The following is a 22270-nucleotide window of genomic DNA, read 5'->3' as shown; positions in this document are numbered from 1 at the left end:
ACTGTGCACGTCATATTACAGTTTTGCTTTCCAGGAGTTTAAAAAATACAAAGTACTACAAAGTGTTTCCTCAACTTACGAGTAGGGCTGTCACTATGGAATCTTTTTAGAATCGATTCTCTATTGATCGAATAATAATGCCCCCTTTTTATTTTTTTATTTTATTTTATTAACAACATGCCTTTTCTTCTCATTTATGAGGGATGAACTTCAATCCTTAAACTTCATATGTTGATACTGAGAGTATGGCATAAATTTGGTGAACAGAATTTGAGACAGCAAAATGCTAAATGCTATACGGTTATCAATTGCGATTAGCATTAGCGTGCTAGCGATTACATTTTAGGTCAAAAAACGCTAAAGACCATTCAGCCCACTCATACTTATCATGTATATGTACATTACACATCTAACAGTGTCTTCAAAAATCACTTAAAGACGCTCCTTTGTCGTTTTTGGCAAATTTTATCGTTGTCCCAACACTGCGTCCATCTACAATCAATTCTTGTGAAACATGGGTTCCGTGCGGAACTTTTTTTCTTGGGTCCCGGCGGAGCGTCGTAGCATAAATTTTGTGTCGACCTATTTTTAAAGTCGACTTAGCTGAGTTATGTATAAAATGTATTACTATTATTATTATTAAAACTCTTGTCCAGAAGCTCACACAAAGACTAACTGGCCTCGTTTGTGACGCGTAGAAGGCACACATTCAACACCACAGTCGTTGTTGGGACTCGACTTGTCCCAACGTATGGTAATTACATTTTTTAAAACCAGTTTATTTCTTTGCATTGTCTGTAATTATGTTTTTTTTAATACAATATGGTACTATATTTCTTCATTAAAATAATGTAACAAATAATGGTGGTGTTCTTTGGGGGGGGGGGGGGGGGGGGGGGCTCGAATGGATTAATAGCATCTAAAAAATGGGAATATTGATTTGATATACAAATGAATTGAGCATTACATTTTGCAATCGCAGACCGAGACAGCCTCTTGTATGTTTCTCAAGTTCCAAGTGGGAATCTTGTAGGTTGAAATGCTGACATTGTAGGCAGACAGAAATGACAGCGCAAGATATACAGTAGCTGTTCTTTTTTGTTGCGAGTGAGTTGGAGCCGATCTATAAGGTAAATATAGATTTCTCCCATGATTTATATAAATAAGTCTCTTTGAAAACTTCTCTGTGGGGCTGCACGGAGACTGTGTGCGGTCATGTGACTGCCTGGCTCCATTTGATTGGTCAAATGGAGTCAAACATCACTCGTTGTTGTGATGAATTGGTGAAACTAAGTCGTGACACAAGTCTCTAAAGAAACCAAAATAGATTGCACAAGCAATAATAAATACCTGCGGATAAAAATAGCGAGTTGAATGTCGTTCATTGTAATGGAGGAAAACTAGTTTTGTTTTTTTTTAAAACAAAAATACTGAAGTTGAAGCACAAAGTTTTTGCGCTGAGACTAGTCTGACGAGTACAATTTATCGAAAAAGTTATTTGAGTACACCCCTCCGGTGCTGAAATTATCTGATTGGAAGCTTTTAGCTCTCGGAAATAACCAAGTTCCTGTTACTTGGAAATACCACACTCAAGGTTTCTGATTCTGGTCTCCCAAATTCCCTGGAAATGGAATTCAGGGAATGGTTTCCCGTTCCAGAGTAGTGTAAAAGCCAGGGATGGGTGACTTTCAAAGCAGAACCATCACGTAAATATATCATTTTTAATCCCTGCCAATGACGTTTCAATGTCCACTTTGTTTGATTATGCCAAATCCACCCATCAAGCCTTCCATTTTCTATAGTGCCGAACATGCATGTTCTTGGAATGTGGGAGAAAGCCGTTTTCCCTGGAAACTAGAACAAACTGGAGGGCAGAAGCCGAGATTTGAACCTGGGACCTCTCAATTACAAGGCAGATATGCTCAACACCAGTTTAACCTGACACGCTACATAAAATCCAATACATCAATTTCCAGTCAAACTTGGTGGAGAGGTGTGCCATGGTCCAAAGAATCAGCTATTACATTCTGATTTGGATTTTTCACCATTTTCCTTCATTTCTCCGTGATCAAGACATGCGTCTTAAGGACAAAATTGTTGATACGACTTCGGATTGTTCGGCATTGGCGGATGTCTGCGCTCTAACTGAAGGCTATGATAGTATGGCTTCTGCATTCTAGTTCCGATTTATACTGGCAGGCTCACTATTGGGCTACTAAGTGGACAGCGTACCTTGAATTCCACCGACGTAAGAGCAGAGGAAGGTCAAAGCAAAAAGTTTGAAACAAAATAATGAGAGACAAAGAGAAGAAGTGCAAAGAAGCACTTTGTCAAACTCTGTGGTTTAGGGGAGATCAGGCTGGTGGTGGGAGGGAAGAGGGGTGTGAAATAGGGGGCGCTGGCAGGGGTTGCCACGGCAGCGTTCCGGATGGTCAGGCGGTCTCCTCTCAAGGGGGACGAAAGGGGGACGGGGGGCTGTCAGGGAGGCTGGCAGGTACAGACACAAGGCCCTGTGACTGGGGGGGAGCATGGGTCAGTGGGAGAGGACAGAAGTGAGGGGATGGAGGCGAGGCGGCGATGAGGTGGAGGCCTGTCTGATGAGGTGAGGAGAGAGGAAGGAGCGAAGGAGGGTGGGAGCGCTCAGAGGGAAAGAAATGAGGGTGGAGATGATTAGAGGAGAATTATCCAAGTGTGAGTGGAGGGAAGAAGCAGGAGAACACGCGGGAGGATGCGCCTCTCCTCACTCAACGTTGTCTTTATCCTCATTATCACGTCTTTCATCCGCCCCAAAAACTGAAGCGAACCATTTCAGTTTTTAGAGCCATATGCAATTTATTCTATCCATCCATTTTCTCTACCGCTTGTCGTCATTCGGGTTAGAGCTGAGCTGGAGCCTGTCCCGGCTAACTTCGGGTGAGAGGTGAGGTAGGACCAGTTGCCAGCCAATCGTCAGTAAAAGCCTACTAGAACATCTGAACTTTATTTGGGTAAATCAGAGGCATTATAAATGGTGGCAGGTGCACGCTGACCTGCATTCATTGATTCATTGATTGGTTTCATGTGACGCCACTGTTATAAGAGGGTGTGCACACTTCTGCAACCACATTATCACAGTTGTTTAATTTTACTTCCTCTCTTGGAAAAAAAAACAAAACATTTTTTTTCAACTGAGTTGTACATGATATGTTTTTGCTTTTTACATTATGAGATGATTTCTTCTCATTGTTTTTTTTAAGATCGCAAAAATGCCATTTGAACTGGGTTGTGTAGACTTTTTATATTCAGTGTATAGACAAACATGGACAAGTTAGAGTCTTGACTGAACCTCACATGCCTGTTTTGGGAATGTGGGAGGCAGGAAGGAATAATAATAATAATAATAATAATACAATATTGTATATTTATTCATATGGCAACTTTGAAATGAAACAAGGACACTGCACAATAACTCATGGGGGATTAAAATGTATCTGTGTGTGCGTCGGTATTTTTCATTTGACATCTTAATAAATAACGTGCGTCACAATTTTATGTGTTTATCCATATAATTTGCGTTAAGAGTTTCTATATAGTGGTGTATTAATCTGTACAAAAACCTAGAAAATGATCTTAGTAATTACCAATGCTGTTCATTGATGACATAAAGCTTACATTGGGTGCTGGTAGAACACATTAATTAAGCACCGTTTATTGGAGTTTTTTAGTTGCTAACTCGCTAACTATTAAAACTCAGTTGCCGTTTAATGCCTTGCGCGAGGGCGTCTCAGTGTTTTTTTTACCCTCTCTTCCAGAGGGTCCTCCAAGTGTCTTTAGTCCAAATCTGTCATCTGTAAATTGAACCTTTTGACGATTCAAGAACAAAGAACACAAAAGACATCATTGACAAAAGGTGCACTTACTAAGCGAGAGGCGGGTGCCTCGACGGGCGACACCCGGCGATCATGTGGCTGTGTCTCATTACGCCGAGACCTTTGGGTGCCCCCCGCCGCTCGCTCCCCTTCGCCCGCAATCACATGCGAGCTGCTATCATGTGATGTCCTGTGGCTCTGTCGGCAAACAGGGACACTCCTATCCCATTGCCATCTGATCGACACGCCATGCCTTGTCACATGGACACTTGCGGACAGTGCAGATTTAGTTCGTGTGAAGGTCCCTGTAAGGCATAAAACAGCTCACTGACAGTCGCGGCCATGAGCCATGTGCTCCCGCTTAGGTCGAGGCAAAAGAAATGCCACATTAAATTAACTTAATAAATACAATTCCACTGTACCATTTTCTATACAAATACTACTACAACTATCATATACTAGCAAACCTTGCTTGGGTCAAGCCGGCACTCGCGCTAGCTAGCTGGCTAGCTAACCAACTATAATAATTGTTAAAAGCAGTTGACATAAAAATATTAGACAAACGTCAAAGACAATAGCAGCCCTGAGGTATGTGCTCCCACTTTGGTCCATGCAGCGCTTGAGTGAACGAACACGGAATCGCACTAGTAAAATATCGGAATTATGCGAGTTCTGCTCACTGGTTCTCCCAAAGAATGTGTGACCGTTTTACTAGGAAGAAGAACTCTTCTCAGATTGCGTTGTTGCTCTTATTACATCATCTACTCCACGTGACAAAGTTTTGGTCATTATAAACAGGAACTTGTGTGTCTTCTAGGCAGCATCGGAGCTAAGGAAAATGACTTCAAACTAGTTAGCTTGCTAGCTAGCTAACTAACTAACTAACTAACTGACAGTGTTGGGAAGATTGCTTTGGAAATGTTACACTGTTGAAAATGTAATAGTAGTGTAACTTTTTCAATTCCTTTCTCATAGGAAAATAACTTACAACGTTTGATTACATTTTGATTACTTTTCTTCATTTTGAATAAACACATCAACCTTGGATGTTTCCTCAAGAGAAACAAAAAGGATTAAAACCATAGATCATGATTTGGGAATTAACCAAATATGTTATCTTTACCAAAAATAATAAACTCATTACAAAACCTTTGTGTGGCTTTTTTTTTTTTTTTGCAACACTCCTCCCAAACAACACAATATTAGACGAGCTGTTACAGCGTTGAGCTGCTGCAGACTTTCTGCAGCGGCGTTGTTGTCATGTCAGAGTGTGTTTGTGTGCGTGCGTCTGGGGAATAAGGATGCAGTGGCAGAGCTTTAACCTCACAGCCACTCTTCTATCAATCCATACAAGCCTCAGTGGCTGTTGCCGCAGAGCCGGCTGCGCTCTGTCTTTTACGGGATTCACGCTGCCACCAATCCCGCACCCCCCCCCCCCCCCCCCCCCCCCACCAAACCCTACCCCCAAAAACCAGAAGCCACCCGGCCCCTCGCTCCCCCACCCCCCCACATCATCTGCCTTTCTCTACCTCACTTTTCCTCTAATGAGTTGCAACGCTGATAACGAGGCTGATGATCTTCCATTGATTCGCCTATCACTTGCTTGTCTGGTAATTGATCCGTAGCTGAGCCTCTAGTTAATTACACGGCCTTCGTCATGGACCCTTTCCCTGAGGGTGGTAGGGGGTTGGTGGTGGCCCTTTCTTGTAGTATTTTGAAAAAAGGAACCTGCATAATTTGAATTTTTTAATTGTTTTTTTTTTCTTTTTACATCATCCTGCAGAATCTTGTCATTTTCCTTGCAAACTTGTAGATACTAGGCGAGTGCACAAATGACCGCTATTAACCAGATGCTTGGGGCACCAAGCTTGCCTTGAAACACAAGAGTGCCACATGAATGTGTGTGTGTGGGGGGGGGGGGGAATGCATTTCTGAAACATGATGGAGCAAAAGTGGATCTCAGCCTGTATATTGTCACTTCATCGAATGAAGCTGAGCTCCTCTGGTCACCAGCCAATTGCAAGGCACATATAGACAAACAACCATTCGCACTCACATTCAAAGCTAAAGACAATTGAAAGTCTTCAGTTAACCTAACAGGCAGCCCAAATTTGAACCTATGACCTCTGAACCTTCGGTGGATGTGCTTAAACAGTCGTCCACTGCGCCGCAGCAGGAAAGTTATAGAAAAGAAATGTAAATTGACGTGCCTGGCAGATATTTGACCAGTCTTTCTTGTAGGAGTGCTCCTAGAATGTCAGATTGAGAGGGCACAATACCGCCTTCAGGTCACCCCCCACAGGTTTTCAATCAGACTTAGGTCTGGGTTCTGGCCACGCGTTCTCATTTTCTCAAAAAGGTGATTTTACATTTTAGGGTGCACAATTCATCTTCGTCGTCACTTAATGGCCGTGCTTCTTTTTCAACTGAATTCATTTACATAATTATTAAGGATTTTGATCATGGTATTTAAAAAAATATATATATATAATATAAATCACTTGGATTTAGGTCTGGGCTCTGGCCAGACTATCATTTTCTGAAAAGGTGAGCTGGTGAGAAAAGGAGAGAGGTGAGAAAATAGTTGGTCTGTGCTAGAAATCGTAGGGTGGGGGGCACATGAGTGACGGGTTTACGACAGAAGATGGCGGGAAAGAAGATCAGGAAGAAGAACAAGGAGAGGGAATGTCTTCGTTGTTTAAGATGTGAGCCACTCTATGACGCGTAGCTCTATGCTCTGATGGCTTGTGTGTGCATGTGTATGTGTACCCCCCTCACCCCTTCCTCACTTTTTGACTGCTGCTGCTGCTGCTGTGGGGACCAATTTGGCTAAAATGGAACCTCTTCCTCATTTTTTTCTTAATTAAAATCTGAGAGTCTCTGCAGGGGGGGGGGGGGAGTGGGGGGGGGGCGAGTGTGTGTGTGCATACATGTGTGTGAGCACGTGTGTGTACGTGTGTGTGCGCTGGTGGCAGACTGCCTGCGTTCCATTAGTCTCTCATTAGAGTCGCGGAAAGTCAAACAAAGGCGTCGGATTTTTGTCGGTGGAACAAGTCTATTGATTCTTTTATTTTTCCCCTTGAATCCATTCGCCTGTTTGTGGTTTTTTGGGATTAAATAGACATATTTACATGCAAAATGCACATTATTAATAAATTGTACGTGTAAAAAATATATACATTTTAAATGTCAGAAAATATTATATTTCATATATATCTGTATATTGAGCACCTGCATATGGAATCATAGACATCAAACACATCTAAAAATGCCTCAGATGCCCTGTAAATATTCTCAATTTGCAAGAGAAAAATAGCGGAGCTTAAGCATACAGACCCTTTTTGGGCTCGTGACCCACCCGTTGAGAACCCTTGGCTCACTGTCATACGTCGGTTCATTTGGTTCCATAAATGAACATAGAAAGTGAAATGCATATTTTTCCACCTCCATTTTTGTGTATACATCCGGCCGTCCATTTTGGATAAAGCGCTTGTCCTCATTTTGCAAAGTGCAAGGAAGCAGGAGGATTGAACGGACATAAGAGGTGCAATGAGTAAAAAAATGAATCGACAACTAATCAATGATCAGATGAATCCATTCATTCTTTAGAGACTTATTTTAAACTTCAAATCGTCCAAACCTCAGAATTTCAGCTTCTCAATAGTAAATATTCTCAGAAGACATTTAAAAACATCTGCTTTTACTTTGGAAAACAAGAATCCACCTTTTTGCCTATATTCTGACATGTTACGGACCAAACCAGTAACCAGATCAGAATCAATTGTACGTTCGTGCATTTTCTACACTTTCAATTAAAAATGGTGTCCTATTTTTAAATAAAGTGATAGTAATGAAATGTTAATGAGTATTTTTTTAATCCAATTCATTCATTAATAATAAAAAAAAATAATCGACAGATTAATCGATTACTCAAATCATCTACATTTGCAGCCCTTACTAGAAAATATTGTGTACACTAGCCCAATTAATAGGTGTGGTGTGTATGTTTATTATTTGCTCATCTGTATAGTTTTCTGCAGGCTACAATTTTTTCTTTTTTTTGGGGGGGGGGGGGGGGGGGGGGCACATATCTCTGTGTAACCTTTTATTCAGATTTTGACCTGAAATTGGCATCATATGGAACAATTACATTGTTTTACAATATTTTCTGGGCAATATATTAAGCGAACATTTTTATTTTTTTATTTTTTATTTTGGCTGACTGTGTGTGTGCGTCGGGACGGTCCCACAGGGAGGCGAGGTGCGGGGGAGGGGGGGGGGGGGGGTGGCTAAGTTGCTCCGAGTCACTCGCATGCAGCAAACATGTTAATGAGGCAGCAGGACCAACACCCCCTCCATCCTTCCACTCCTCTCCTTCTCTTTGCCCCCGCCTCCTTTACCCTGAGCTGAGGAGATGTGTGTGTGTGTGTGTGTGTGTGTGTGTGTGAGAGAGCGAGAGAGAGAGAGAGAGAGAGGAAGCGTGTGGCGCGATGTCATTGAGCATCTCAAACACACACACGCGCGCACACACACACCTATGCAGGAGTCGGGCTGAGGCGCTGGGTCCATTTCCTCGGCGGACGACACAGAGAGGAGAAGGAAAAGAAGAGGACAGACGAGGAAAGGCAAGGGGGGGGGGACACACACGGTCGAAGAGTAGAGAGTTTAGAAGACAGTCGAAGAGTAGAGAAAGAGAGAGAGAGAGAGAGAGAGAGAGAGAGAGAGAGAGAGAGAGAGAGAGAGAGAGGAAGCCACTCCTCATCTTCACTTTGCCGGGACTCACGCAGAGTTGATGGTAAGACGCCTTCAATGCTAATGTGTTGCTTTTTAGGCACTCTTTAAGTGTGTTTTGATGGCACTTTTGGATGTGTTTCCCATATTGTGGACACACACACCTTTTTTGTGGGGGTCGGGGGGGGGGGGGGGTCCTCATTTTGCATCCTCATCACCTCCAACTCAAGGCCCCTCATTGCCACCACTCATCTCCCACCCATCCCAAAAAGCCAAAAAAAAAGAAAAAAAGAGGGAGGGTGTTTGGCAAGAAAGCCAGCAACCCCAAAAGAACCCACCTTCACTGATACTTTTTCTCCCCCCACCCTTCCCCCCTCCTCCTCCTCCTCCTCCTCCTCCTTGCTCTCTCTCCATCAAGTCCAAGGAGGCAGATGTGAGAGGCAGCAGTGAGCGCCACACAGCCCCACAGGAGCCCACCACCACCACCACCACCACCACCACGACCACCGGCAGTGACCCGGAGACGCCCAGCACGCCGCCGCCTCTCCCTCAGCCAGCAGCCAAGGCTGAGCACGGAGCCGCCGCCGCCGCCGCCGCCGCCGGCCCCGAGCGCGAGCCCTCCGGTAGGAGCAGCGGTGCGGGCGAGAGCTCCATGCAGTTCAGCACCAGACCGCCCAGCGCCGAGCAGCCGGGCTTCATGGGGACATGGCAGCAGCAGAGCACTGACGGCAACCTCCTCTACAGAATGTCCCAGCAGGTATGAAGATAAACTACTCATCTTCTAACTCACAACACTGTGCTTCTTTGGGTGGTGGTGGGGGGGGGGGGGTCGATAGTCAAACTTTGAACTTCTGCTGGTGGGTTATTTAAAAAGCATCTCTCCGCACTTTTTCTCCCCACCATTGCATTATTTTCTGCTTTTACAAAACATCTAAAGCAATGTCAAAAATACATGTAAATATATATATATATATATATCGTGCAAAATCCACACAATGTGATGGATGACGTGGTGCCCTGCTTGGTTGGCTTTTAGATTAAGTCTCACTGCCTGAACTTTTGTTTTTGTTTAGTTTTTTTGTTGTTGTTTGTTTTTTGTTGTTGTTTTTTTGTATCACCTCCGTCTCTGGGAGCGGATTGTTTGACTTGACGTGGCCGAGGCAGGGAGCCCCCAGCGCGGCTACGTGAGCGCAGAGGAGCCGGTTGTCCGGTGCTCGGAGGATGGAGGCGGTGTGCAGAGGCAACAACGCCCCCCCCCCCCCCCCCCCCCCCCCCCCCCCCCCCCCCCCCCCCCCCCCCCCGATAGTCTTGCCTGTCTCCCGCGAATGTTAGGCTGTGTCCTTTTAAGTTTCTACTTGTTTGTACGGTGAGAAAATCGGTAGTTTATTTTATTGCAGTTGGGTTTTTGATTTAAGTTTAGGTTCACTAAAAAAAAAAAAAAAAAAAAGGGGGGCGGCGAAACGGGGGCACACTAGTTGTGTGCGGGCGTGTATGCACGTGTGTGCGCGCGTGCGTGCGTGTGAGGGGGAGACAGAAAAGATGCTGGCTGGCTTGCAAGTCCATCATTGCGGGACCTGCGAGGCTCTCGGTACCAGGCACGCGTTGTCACGGTTGCGCAACAACCATGTGGGGTCCAAAAAAAAATAAAAATAAAAAAATATATATATATAAAGTGGGAGAAACCTTCGAGCGGTTTGTCATTTAAAATCTTTGTTTTTGTGAAAATATATGAAATTGTGCACATGATAACGAGACATAAAGAATACATAATGCACTTTTGACGTAAATTAAGGGATGCTGTTAATGTGGATGAGGAGGGTCAGGTGAATGTGGGGTTGGGGGGGGGGGTCCTGTGGTCATGCACCTGCAACCCCCCCCCCCCCTCCCTCCACTTTCAACATGCATCCGTCTTTGGTAAAATTATTGTTTTATCACTGTAAATCTTCATAATTTGCCTTGCCACCAAACAGATAATAAGGACTTTGTGTTGGAATTTGTGTTGGACTTTGTTTTGGGCAGCACCCTAGGGTGCTGCTGTGGGCTCCTGTTGGCAAATACTTAAAAAAAAAAAAAAAAAGAGAGCCAGGGAGAGAGGGGGATGCGTTTTTTTTTTTTTTTTTTTTGGTCGTCCATAAAGGCCTTAAATTATAAGAAAAGCGTGAATTGTGGGAATTTGCTGGGAAAACGGAACTTAAACGAACGAATAAAAATACACATATAAGAGAGGAGAAAATGCGTGTCGTTTGTGGCAAGTGCGTGGAAGTGAAAGCAATTTAAACGAGAGTTAGAAGATGATTGGTGGCTATTTGTTTGTGGCACAAATCATGAGAGATGATTGGCTTGCGAGGAGCTGAACAGTCGATGCCAAAAGCTCAAAACTTGAACGTCAAAATAGTTTTGAACAGCTTCTTGTTTATTTCACTTTTTTATTTTTTCAATTCATAAAATCCACCTCTTGAATCATTATTCACGTTTTGCAAGAAGAACACATTTCACTTTAATGCTATTTAACAACATGTAAAAAGCATTATGCTTTAAAAAAAAAAAAAAAAAGATTTAAATACATGTTAATATTTGACGTCTTTTTTAAAAGAAAAGGGGGGGAAAAGGCCGCGCAAGAGCCTCATAAATAAGAAGTCAACAGCGCGACTCAAATCAATAAATCGGCTTCGATTCCATTCAGAAATGCGGGAAAACACGTTTAATAAAACAGAGAAAATGATCATTTTACGGAGGGAAGACTGGAAAGAAAAACATTTAAATGAAGACGGTGGATTATTTTGCTCTCTTCACGGCCGTTAAATGTTTACAAAAAAAAAATCGACCCAATTGCAACGTTTACAATCAACCGCGACCCGAGTGGGGGGAGAGGGGGTGGGGAGGGGGGGTCCAATAAGAACCGCACCGCTGCGCTTTTTGCATCTGCAGCAATGTGAGCGCCACTTGAGGAGCGCCGTAAAAAACAACACGAACGCACACTCCTGTGCGTGTTTGTGTGCGCGCGTGCACGCTTAATCTCTAAGAAGCGTCTCCCCTTATCTCCCTGCAAGGGTGCTGTAACGCGGCTTCCTGTCAAGTGCGACAGGTCGACTATGGGCCGAGACCTGGACGAGGTACTGTTTCAACCCGCACTTATAGAACTCAAGGAGCACACACCCCCCCCCCCCAGTCAGGACCCCTTGAATGCACCATATAATGCTGCAATTAATTACATTAAGAAATAGCAATCATAGTTTGAAAGCAACATGTCATTCGTTTTGAACACACGATAACGTTTGAAAACTTTATGAAAATGAATAGTGAATAGGGTAGTAAAAGTCTTCCCCCCCCATGCAAAATCATCCATTAATATATTTTTTGACAAATCGTTTTTTTAATTCTACATTTAAAAAAAAAACTGTGTTGCAATTGTTAGTGTAAAGAAATGCTTAAAAAATATCAGAATAGCATTTACAATTTTAATTTAAATGGTTCCTGCTATGTTATTCACACGCAATGTATTTCATGAAAATATTGTAAAAAAAAAAACAAAACAAAAAAAACTGTCAAAAATGTAATAAAAATAAAAAGGTTAATCTATAAATTATAATTTTTTTTATGAGTTAATATTTTTGCAGTCTAATTGTGAGTCTGAAAAGGCTTTTTTCCCCCCCAAATTCTTTTTTTCCATTTTTCAAAAACATTTGTATGTATTAGGGAAAGAAGATCCATCTTTTTTTTTTTTTTTTTCTGTCAAGATATGTGCCTTTGCATCCTCTCCATACATTGTGATGCCTCGCCTGTCTCACGGGAATTCCTTCAAGACAATGATATGAATCTCTTTGGAGCAGATCAGGAAGTGATAATGTGCCTATTAACACATTGATACACTCACAACTTGCGCATGTGTGTGTGTGTGTGTGTGTGAGTGCTGCATATGCATTCTCGGCACTGAGCGGCAGACATTTGATGCACATGTGCAGAATTGTCCACACTGATTGTGCGCGTGTGAGTTATTTCCATATCTGACTTTGATGGGTTGTTGCACACGGAGCATATGGGATGCCTATACGTATCTGGTGTCACGTGTGTGTGTTCGACTGTGTGTGTGTGTGTGTGTTCATGTGACTTCGCTGACACCCAGTTTGTGTCTGTTGCTTTTGCCTTTTATTCTTCTGAGTGGGTGGCTAAATACTCATGTGCCAGTTGCTCGAGTGGGTGTGTACGGTAGAGGCGAGCGTGCACGAGGAGTGTATGGTTGTGTGTGTGTGTGTGTGTGTGTGTGTTGGCCGGGACTCCATGTGTGTGCGGGTGCGAGGTGAAGTGTCTCTTGGCTGGCCTTGGCTGGAGGAGCTGAAGGAGAGCGGCGAGGTGAAGGAGGAGATTTTTGCAAGAAAAAGACGCACTGCTTTCCCTCCCTTTGCCGACTTTCATCTTCTTCTTTTTCGTCTTGTCCATTGCGCATTGTTGTCCGTCACCCTTTCCTCAATCTCGCTCGATCTTAACAGCAGCGCCTCAAAACACGACGGGCTGATTTCAAGCTTTTCACGCTGTTTAACAGTGGCCTTGAAATGCTGTGATAAATACATAAATACATAAAAAATAAATAGCGATCCATTAGCGGCATCAGTGCGGCGGCGGCGACGGCTCGGCTTGCCTGCGAGGATGTTTGTTTTATTTCTGCCAGGAGCTGACACGCAGACGTTTAACAGGAGTACATGAATTCTATTTGATATCATGAGCATTTGTGTGGTGAGGCTTTTTCCTAAGTGGTTTTAAGAATGGAATATAAGAAGAAAAGGCCAAAAGAAAAAATGAATTGAGGTCTACAATGTTGGTTATATACTGTATCACGGCATATCATGGCAATGCAAATACGACACCTGCGAGGATCGCGAGCCGCGCGGGGGGGGGGTGAGATGAGAGCGATGCCCGTCGCACACCGAGCGATGCGGCCGAACGCCACTGAACTGTTGTGCGGTGTGCTGGATTTGAAATTTGAATCGCAGGTGAACGGGGTCACAATATCACAGATGTAATGTATCGCAGCGCTTGAGCTTTCGCAACAAAAATGACGACTCTCCGGCTACGAAGCGGGACGCTGCCGAGCCGTACCGATACAGTAAATGCATCATGTTTTACAATGATACTTATTTTATAATAATACTGTGGCTAAAAAGCAAAGTGTGGAGAGTCTCTGTCACCAAAATGCATGATGGCAGTCGATGAATGGGGCGATCATTGCTAAGAAATACAGGATCGGCTGCAACAGCAGCCAGGGAAATCCATTTTCACCTTGACAATCGCACCATGTTGTTTGTGGTTCAATTAAATAAAAAAATAAAAAATGCCTGAAAATGCTGTTTTCTGGTAAGATCCGTAATTTTGTTGCAGCAAGTTAGTAACGCATGTTTGCGAGAGTCAGAATCAGAATCATCGACCGGGTGGTCGCTATTATTAAGTTCTTGTAATTTATTTCTGAACTATAATTCTTACAAGAAATGAACATGAGAAAAAAGCGTATTGCATGGAGTTTTATTGAAAATTCGATATGGGCGCCAGCATTAGCCACCAGTTTCTCAAGCCGCCCGGGAACCGCATTAACCGATTTCACAAGGAACTCTTGTGGGATGGAAGACATAACTTCTCGTATTCACCCTTCAAGTTCTTCCAAAGTCGTGATATTACAACATATGAATAAATGATAAGTATTCTAAAATAGGGAGTTACTTTTCAGTCACCCTGTATATTGGCCAAGTTTGTTCAAAAAAACACAAGGAATTTGTCTTCAGTAGTTGGAGCCACTCTAGTACTACATCAAACAAGCCACTATAGTAAAATATACATTTAGGACACAGCGTAAACACACGTACAGAGAGTCATTAAGCAATGGAAGGTGACCAGTAGTGTGGTAATACGGATACAATGACAATTGTGAAAATGATGACTATAATTTGTCCACGACTGTCCAGCTCAGTCGCGATCGGCGGGACTCGGTGTGTTGATTTTCGCAGCCACGCCGGGGCATCATTGTCGTGATTGAACACCCAATGCTAAAAATTCGTCGATATATTGCGACTGTAAAATATTGAGAACAATAGTAGCACATATTGTTGTTGGAGTTGTTTTGTACCATACGGTGTTAACTGCCTTTGTACATCTTTATGGGGACTCAAACTTTTTTAAATTTTTTTTTCCCAAATGACGATTACTATTTGAATATTTTCTTATTATTCTAACAGACTCGCTTAATCATATTTAAATATTTGAAGAAAATATGCATTAAATACTAGCGGTAGATGGATATGTTTTATTTTTATTTTTTTTAGATCTGATACCGAAACCGATTATTAGTCGTCAAGGAGAGCGATAAACGATATTTGGAGCTGATATTAATTTGCAGTAAAATGGAAAACTTTGATGCCAAGCTTTTTAATAAGACAAACTCCAGCACTTTGTGTAAATGTCTTTAAGCATATATTCATTCAACAGCTTTTCAGATTTCCATGTTATTATTTTATTTTCATTTTTTTTAAATGTCACATGATAGATAACTTTGTTTTAAAATGACAACAAACAAAAGTGCAGCGAGTTCCCAGACTCAGCAGCATGTCTGAAAAAGTTAAATGAAAACAAAAAAATAGCTCCCAAAAGTTGTCGACAGTCAATTCAGTTTCCCAAAATTTCAATATAACTGAAATGTTTCACTTTCTTTTAAGTTCAAACAAAAACAAAAAGTGCAGGAAGTTCCCAGGGTCAGCAGCGTCTGAAGTTAACAGGTAAAAATAAAAACAGAAATGGTTCCCTGAAGTTTACTTAGTTTTAAACTGATCTCTTCATCAGATTTTATTTTTTAAAGGCTGGTGCCGATATGTGTCAAAATGCCGAAGATCGGCACCGATAATCGTCCCGGCCTTTAATCGGTCTCTCTCTATTAAATATGCATTGAAAGTGATTTATCAGCACTTTACAGTATTAGCTTCTTACCCCTGTTGGTTAGCGTCCAAAGTGCTGCGTCTCATAGTTGGCTTTTGGCAAGTTTCTTCTTGCGGTGAAAGTGGTCACCCATGTGAGGGGAAAGTGTGTGTGTGTGTCTGTGTGTTGCTCAGGATGTCACCACCCTGCTGCAAGCTAATGAGCCTCATACACACACACACACACACACACGCACACACACACACAAGCAGAGGCATGTGTGTGTTTGCAGTGCCAGCAGGTCAACATGCACTCTGCGACCGGGTTGGGGCCGAGAGCGAAGTCGCGCTCGTGGAATATTTTTTCGACAGGAAATGCGCGCGCTGCCGTGTCGGTGTTTTGGAGGCGTGAGCGCACGTCTGAGACATTGTTGGCCTTTTCTTTCCCCGCGCGCGTCCCTAGCGAAGGTGACGCGGCTCGTGACCCGCGCTAAGTGACAGGAACCCGGGGCATACTTTCACGCCGGCTTCTCCCTTTTCCTGTTATTTCTCAACTCCTGGAGCTACGCCAGTGCAACGGGCAAACCTCTTGCTCTCTCTCTTTTTTTTTTTTTCGTGATCATGTGTGTCTTTAAGGACCCTCACACACACACACACACACACACGCACACACCACCCTCCCCTGTCTGCTGGCTGCCAATTTGCCCCATCAGCAGTGGCAAACGGGTGGAAGAGCTCTCAAGGCAGTCAAGCTTTCATTTGTCTTGTTGTCCATATGACTAATGCTGCCACTGTTGTTGAAGGAAAAGCACTCGGGCTGGATTGCTATTATTATTATTATTGCTTGAAATCATCATCATCATCATCATCATCATCATCATGCCGCAGTGTAATGACGGCCATTTTCGCTGAGGACTCACGTGACCATCCGTGTGTTTTGCCAGCGCTTTTTACACGTGAATGATCAGAATTGTGGCGCGAAAAAAACATTTTCAGTGAGAAGCGACCATCGAATAGGTCACGTCTCTTCATGTGTGCTTTCTTTCTTCTATTTATGTATTTATTTTTTTCACTTGCAATGGAGATGTGATGGCCAGAGGCCCAGGGAGGATTTTTTTTTTTTTTTCAAGGGAGGTTCTGGAGAAGGGAGGCTAGTGGTGCAGGCCGTGGTCGGCACCTTGCCAACACACACACACACACACACACACGCACACACACGCACGGACTATTTCATCCTAAAGGCAAAGATAACCTTTTTGTTCAAACTACTTTTTTTTTTTTGCACACATGGCGTCTCATTAGCTACTTTTTGGTGTTGTTAAAACATGTGTAAGCATTTGTTTGCACTGCTGGATTAATAACGTTTAATGGCCGCTGTTAAATGCGGCCGCGTCGGCGTCCCGCAGCTCGTGTTTTCCACGCCGGGTGACTTTTTGTGTGGTTGCGTTCTGTCCTGTTTTGTATGTGCGGGCCACGCAGAAGACGGGGGGCTCACGTGTTGTCGCATGCTCTCGCTCTCTCTCTCGCCACCTATACCTCCAATTAAGTCACATATGATCCCATGTGAGGGGCATCAGAGGACCCCCCTCCCAACCGACCCTTCTCGTGACATTCGTTGTGAGATCGGAGCGACGGAACAGCGGGACAAAGTGAGAAATCTTGTCTGGGCCTAAATGGGAAATTTTGTTTACGTGTTAAAAGGCAGGAGAAGTGTTTTGTAGAACCATGACACACTCAGCACACACACACAATCACTTGATGTTGATGTTTTCTCAGTAAATGGCCCGACCTGCCTCTTCCATTGTCGGGAAACACTCAGCCGTAAAGTGGACGGCTGCAGCGCCGTCTCATTCCGCGATGAGCGCGACTCGGACTAGCCTTTAATATTTCATGCCATTTAATCTATTTGATATGTTTGTCCTCCCCACCCCCGGAAAAGAAAAACTAAACAAAGACTTTTGTTTTCCCTGCTGATGAGGCTTTGTAAAAAGGCGACTTATCCTCAGGTATTTTGCGCCTGTTTCGGGGCCTCGTAAATTCGCTGCGGCTTGAAAGGAGGCCAGGAGGGTAAAGATCAACGTTCGGGCTGTGATTTAAAGCGCTGACATCAATAAGAATGGCAGGCAAAACCGCTGCGAGGTTTCTGCAGCGGAATGACACTTAAGGACGGGCAAAAGCGCATTATGACACGGGCGGGAAAGTGAGGAGGGGAAGGCCGAGGGTCTGGGGGGGAGGGACGGGATCAATTGGTAATAGGCTGAAGTCACTGAGGTGATTAGAGGCGTCGACTCGCCCCGTGTTGTAAATGCTGTCAGATCTGTTCAAGGAAGCCTAATACCTCTCAGGTTGAAAGCTGTAATAACATCAAGTGTAACCTGAGCTGCGGGGAAGTGCAAGGGTGAGTCTGGGCAGGCTGGGGGGGGAGAGGAAAAAAAAAAACAGGAACAGGAAGTGGTTGAAAGTGGTTCAACGTTAAGGTGTGCGCATGTACACCGGGAGCAGTGAGGTTGCCGGGTGAGGAAAAAGGGGAGGAGGGGGGTTGTTCCTCGGTTCTAACAGTGTCACTAATTCATCTGGCATCATTAGAGCGATGGATGGGACCACGACGAGGCCCACAGGGGGTCGGTCCCCTCGGCCAAATGCACTCTGGCAGATATATGCAAACGCCCTTAAGCCCCTTTCACACTGCCTTCACGGCAAATTGGCGCATCAGAGGCATGACGGTTGTTCGCTTGTCCCTTTTCAGACAGAGAGCGTGCAGCTTAGCGCAATGAGATAATTACATGCTTGGCGACAAATTGTCACCAATGCTTTTAACACAAACTTCAGTTCCTCTGTTGCGTCTCTGGTGCTGCTTTGGAAGCCCAACTTCAAGCCCATCTTCTGGTTCGCCGCCTTACAGTGAAGCAGCGAAGTAGGAAAAAGCAGCCTCGGACGGTTGGCGTGAAAGCGTCTCAGGCACATTGTTTATCTCCTCCACAGACATATACGTAAACACCCATAATCCCCTTTCACGCCGCAAATCAGAGGCGTAATGATTATTCACTCGTCATTTTCCGACAGAACTTGGCAAAAACGGATGCAAAGCGAGCACTCCCGCAGCAGATGCGGCTTCACGCATTTAGATGATTACATGCGCGGAGACGGCGGCTCACCTTTCAACACAACGGGGCGTGGACAAGTAAATGTGTCCCCCCTCTGATCGCTTCTCCGTCAACAGCCCCTCTCTCCTCCCGGTTCGGCGGCTTACATGCGGGGAAGCGAGCCGGGAAAAAACTCGACGGCGCGAAAGCAGCTATTGTCTCAGTCTTTTCTCAGGCACACACACACACACAAATGCCATTCCTCTCTTCATACACACACACATACACAGATGACACAGGCACACGGCGCAGTGCGCGCAGTTTGGGGAATAGAAAATTGCCGTCTCAGGAAGGCCCCGGCCAATTAAGGACCTGACCGTATTGAATGTCAAGTGTTAATTTAGCCCCACCCCCACCAGCAGCAGCAGCACTCCTTTCTTCAGCCCCCTCCACCCGCCATCAGCCCTCCATTTCCCTGCAGTGTGGGTCCCAAGGATGAGCCAAAGTTGATTGCTGCTCCGTATTATGTGTCGCAAGCACAAGTGGCAAGCGTGCACCCCTCCTTTTTAGCCTTCGGCGGAGACCCCCCCTTCCCCGACTACCCCAGTGGGACGCAACGATGGATGGGAGGAGGAAGGATTAACTGTACCACAGTGATAAGCACAAGTGTGTGTGTGTTTGGGTAGGCGGGGGGGACTTAGTTGGTGAAGAAGTCATGGGGCTGGAGGGGGTGGGGGCAGCAGAGAGAAAGAGGCCACAGGGTTTGTTTGATCTCACAGGACTGGGCGGCGACTCTTGATGGTCTTTTAATGGCCTTCACTCTTACCGAGGTGACGTCCCAGGCACACGCGTCCTCCACATACAGCTCCCGAAGGAGACGGAGTACGCTTATGCGCCAACCATGCATTTTTCTTAACTGGCAAAAACGCTGTAATATGCATGTGAGGACAGGAGTTGACAATGTCACTAAATAAAGAAATGCGAACGACAGCTGCTTGTCCTTGAAGGCCGTATCCAGAACCATATTTGTAATATCATTAGAATTCTGATGTAGTAAATAATGGGACTCTGTTAAACACACGGTGTAGTCTATACATTACATCATTGTGTTTTGATTGTGACGCAGTCGAGCACAAACACACAAAAGCTTTTTTGACTTGACCGTAATTTGTGTTTGGAGACTGCATTTGAAGGCACCGCACAAAGGCTGTTCTAATTGAAGGATTCCTTCTAATGTGGCATTGTTTTAGCATTTTGAATTTTTGTTAATGTCTTAGTGTGAACAAAATGACACCATCTTCGAGATACAGGTAAAGCAAACTGCGGCTTTGGTGCAAAACTTTAAACGCTGTTGTGTGAAAAGGAACCATAATCGAAAAGCTATCCTCAGCAGTCCAGTATTTAAAGGGAAACGTTTTTTAGTTAAATGTACCGTTGCATGAAGACTGTCCAGAGTCATAAGATCCATCAAATATGGCTTTCTTTTACAGTTTTTTCAAGTCCCTGCCACTATCCTTCAAGACTCTGTTGGCATGGAAAAAACAAAGTACCGAAACGATACTGTTCTCATGTCGCGCGAAGGTTTTCCTGATTCTATGACTTCAAATGCGGCCTTCTTTTAACGTTTCTTTTTTTTCAAAGCTTTGCTTGGTGATCATTTTCTTAGCTTGGGTAGAGGCTGCATTTGAAGGCCAGTGATATAATAACACTGCACGAAGGCTGTCCCGAGTCAAAAGGCTCCTTCAAATGTGGCCTTTGTGTACTTTTGGCTTGGTGGTGTGTTTTTTTGTTTTTGTTTTCTTTTTTTTAATATATTCTGGCACTACCTTTCAAGACTGTACTTGTACCCGTACATTCGTTTACTCTCTTGTAAACGAAACGCCAACACGACACCGTTCCCAGTCTGTACAAAGGCTGTCCCGATTCCATCTCTTCAAATGCGTCTTGTTTTTTTCCCTTTCATTCTGAAGACACACTGCCGATATGCGTCATGACGCTGTTGTCGTGTAAACGAAACGACAAAGTTTGCGAGAAAGTTGCCAGAGTCTAATAAAACACTCACGGGTCCAAGCAGGCATTGTTTGTGAGTTGCACTGATGGTAAATGGCCACCTCCTTACCTCCGTGATCTAATAGATATCCACTTAGTCTTAATGGGCAGATTTCCTTTCTCTGCTCCTGATGACTCGTGCACACTTTAAAGGTAGAATTCCCAGCTTGTCTTTCGCTTGTCTCACCACCCCGCGTGACCGCCGCCGTTTCGAACTCCTCCTCGGACAGACGCGTATCGATATTAACACTGGACGTGTTCGAGCCTCTGCTCACCCCTCCGGTAACGCTGTTTCACGTCAAGTCTGCTTACGTGGACGTGTTCGCCCATGTTTGCGTGCGCTGACGGTGATGTAGTGAAATTGAATCGAGAGTGTGAGTATTGATCACCCCCCCGGGCCCTTGTGTGCTCGCCATGAGCGCATGAGCCTCCTGCACAAAGCTGACAAACACTTACGGTGATGCGTTGACACCAGAAGTGGGGAAATTCAGCTTGATGTTTGCGAAGATTATCGCTGATATGGCCGGACACTCGTACATGTGAATCGTCTTCTGTGTTGCCCTGACTTTTGTTGTGAGAAATAACACCTTATTCAACGATGAATTGGTAAAATGTTGAAAATTCATGTTGCAGGGGTACACTGTAATTGTTTTTTGGACCATCTTTCAACAGTGGGGTACACACTTACTGATAAACGAACCAAACTCGCCCCCTCCCGGTAAAGGTCAGCAAAGGTGCAATTGTCGAATGTCCTGAAAAGATGATCTTGATTGATTAACCTGTGCTTTCGTCCCCTATCGTAAATGTTAAATCTGTTCAATATTTACAATCGCAAGTCCTTATGTGTGTGGTCTAACGTGTTATTTAGCACAGTAAAAATGACAAGGAGAACAGTTTGCCTCAGCAATTTAGTGATTGGGTAAGCTCACAGTCAGCATATCTGCTTATATTTCTTCTTCTGTGACTACATTTTCTTCTTCTTTGTATTTTCCCAGTAGACTGGATGCCCTGTGGCACAATGTTGCCCCTCACAGGTCAGTCTTGATACTATGACAGACATGGGGGAGGAGACTGGCGATTTGCGGTGGTGATATTGTAGCGTGTGGTTTGCTGTGTTGGTCACACGGAGTACACGACACAGGATAAGAGCATATTTTTCCTCATCATGTGTGAGGTCTGTCGCATTTTATGTATTGGTTAAGATGATACAAATCAATGTGCGTGTATCGGCTTGACTGACAAAAAAATACAGTCGACCAAACGGGACTGCAAATATCCTTGGTGGAAGTAATTACAACTCCAGACGTGTTATGACAGACCGAGCTGTGCGTCGTAGATTTATGCGTGCCGGGGGCCCCCTTAAATAAAGCCCATTTTTGCACACACGTTTGCATTGTTTCGCGCTACAATCTGTTATGTCAATAACACATTGCGAGTTCATAAAAGTCAAGGGGGAGTGTAATTCAGTCCCCCGATCATCAAAATAGTAGCCACCCATGCAGCAGGCGCTCCCGGGCCGGGTGCGGGTGAGGGTGAGGGAGGGGAAACGAGGCCGTCAAAGCCCGGGCAGATAGTGATGTCTGCTGGGTGGGGGCTCGAGTGGCCTCTGACAGGGCTTAATTGATCACCCTGACCCGAGAGCACCGAGGCAGCAGAGGGGGTTTGG

At 44.5% G+C, this 22270-nt stretch overlaps 1 protein-coding gene across 6 annotated transcripts in view; it reads left to right on the top strand.

Annotated features, from left to right (window-relative positions):
• bnc2 (basonuclin zinc finger protein 2) overlaps nucleotides 1-22270 on the top strand; it is a 201657-nt gene that overhangs the window by 84703 nt on the left and 94684 nt on the right. For 4 of the 6 annotated variants that reach the window (XM_061770810.1, XM_061770811.1, XM_061770813.1 and 1 more), the window contains one exon: nucleotides 8998-9336. The exons of 1 other annotated variant lie outside the window; for it this stretch is intronic. In XM_061770810.1, the coding sequence (XP_061626794.1) occupies nucleotides 8998-9336 (339 nt within the window). Of the gene's footprint in view, nucleotides 1-8153; nucleotides 8644-8997; nucleotides 9337-22270 lie in introns of those variants that run through there. One more of the 6 variants, XM_061770812.1, reaches the window with a different exon arrangement.

This window comes from Phyllopteryx taeniolatus, chromosome 4 (genome assembly GCF_024500385.1).
Source record: "Phyllopteryx taeniolatus isolate TA_2022b chromosome 4, UOR_Ptae_1.2, whole genome shotgun sequence".
Classification (NCBI taxonomy): Eukaryota; Metazoa; Chordata; class Actinopteri; order Syngnathiformes; family Syngnathidae; genus Phyllopteryx; species Phyllopteryx taeniolatus.
The sequence above is the reverse complement of the archived record's forward strand: the minus strand, read 5'-3'. Positions and strand labels throughout refer to the sequence as shown.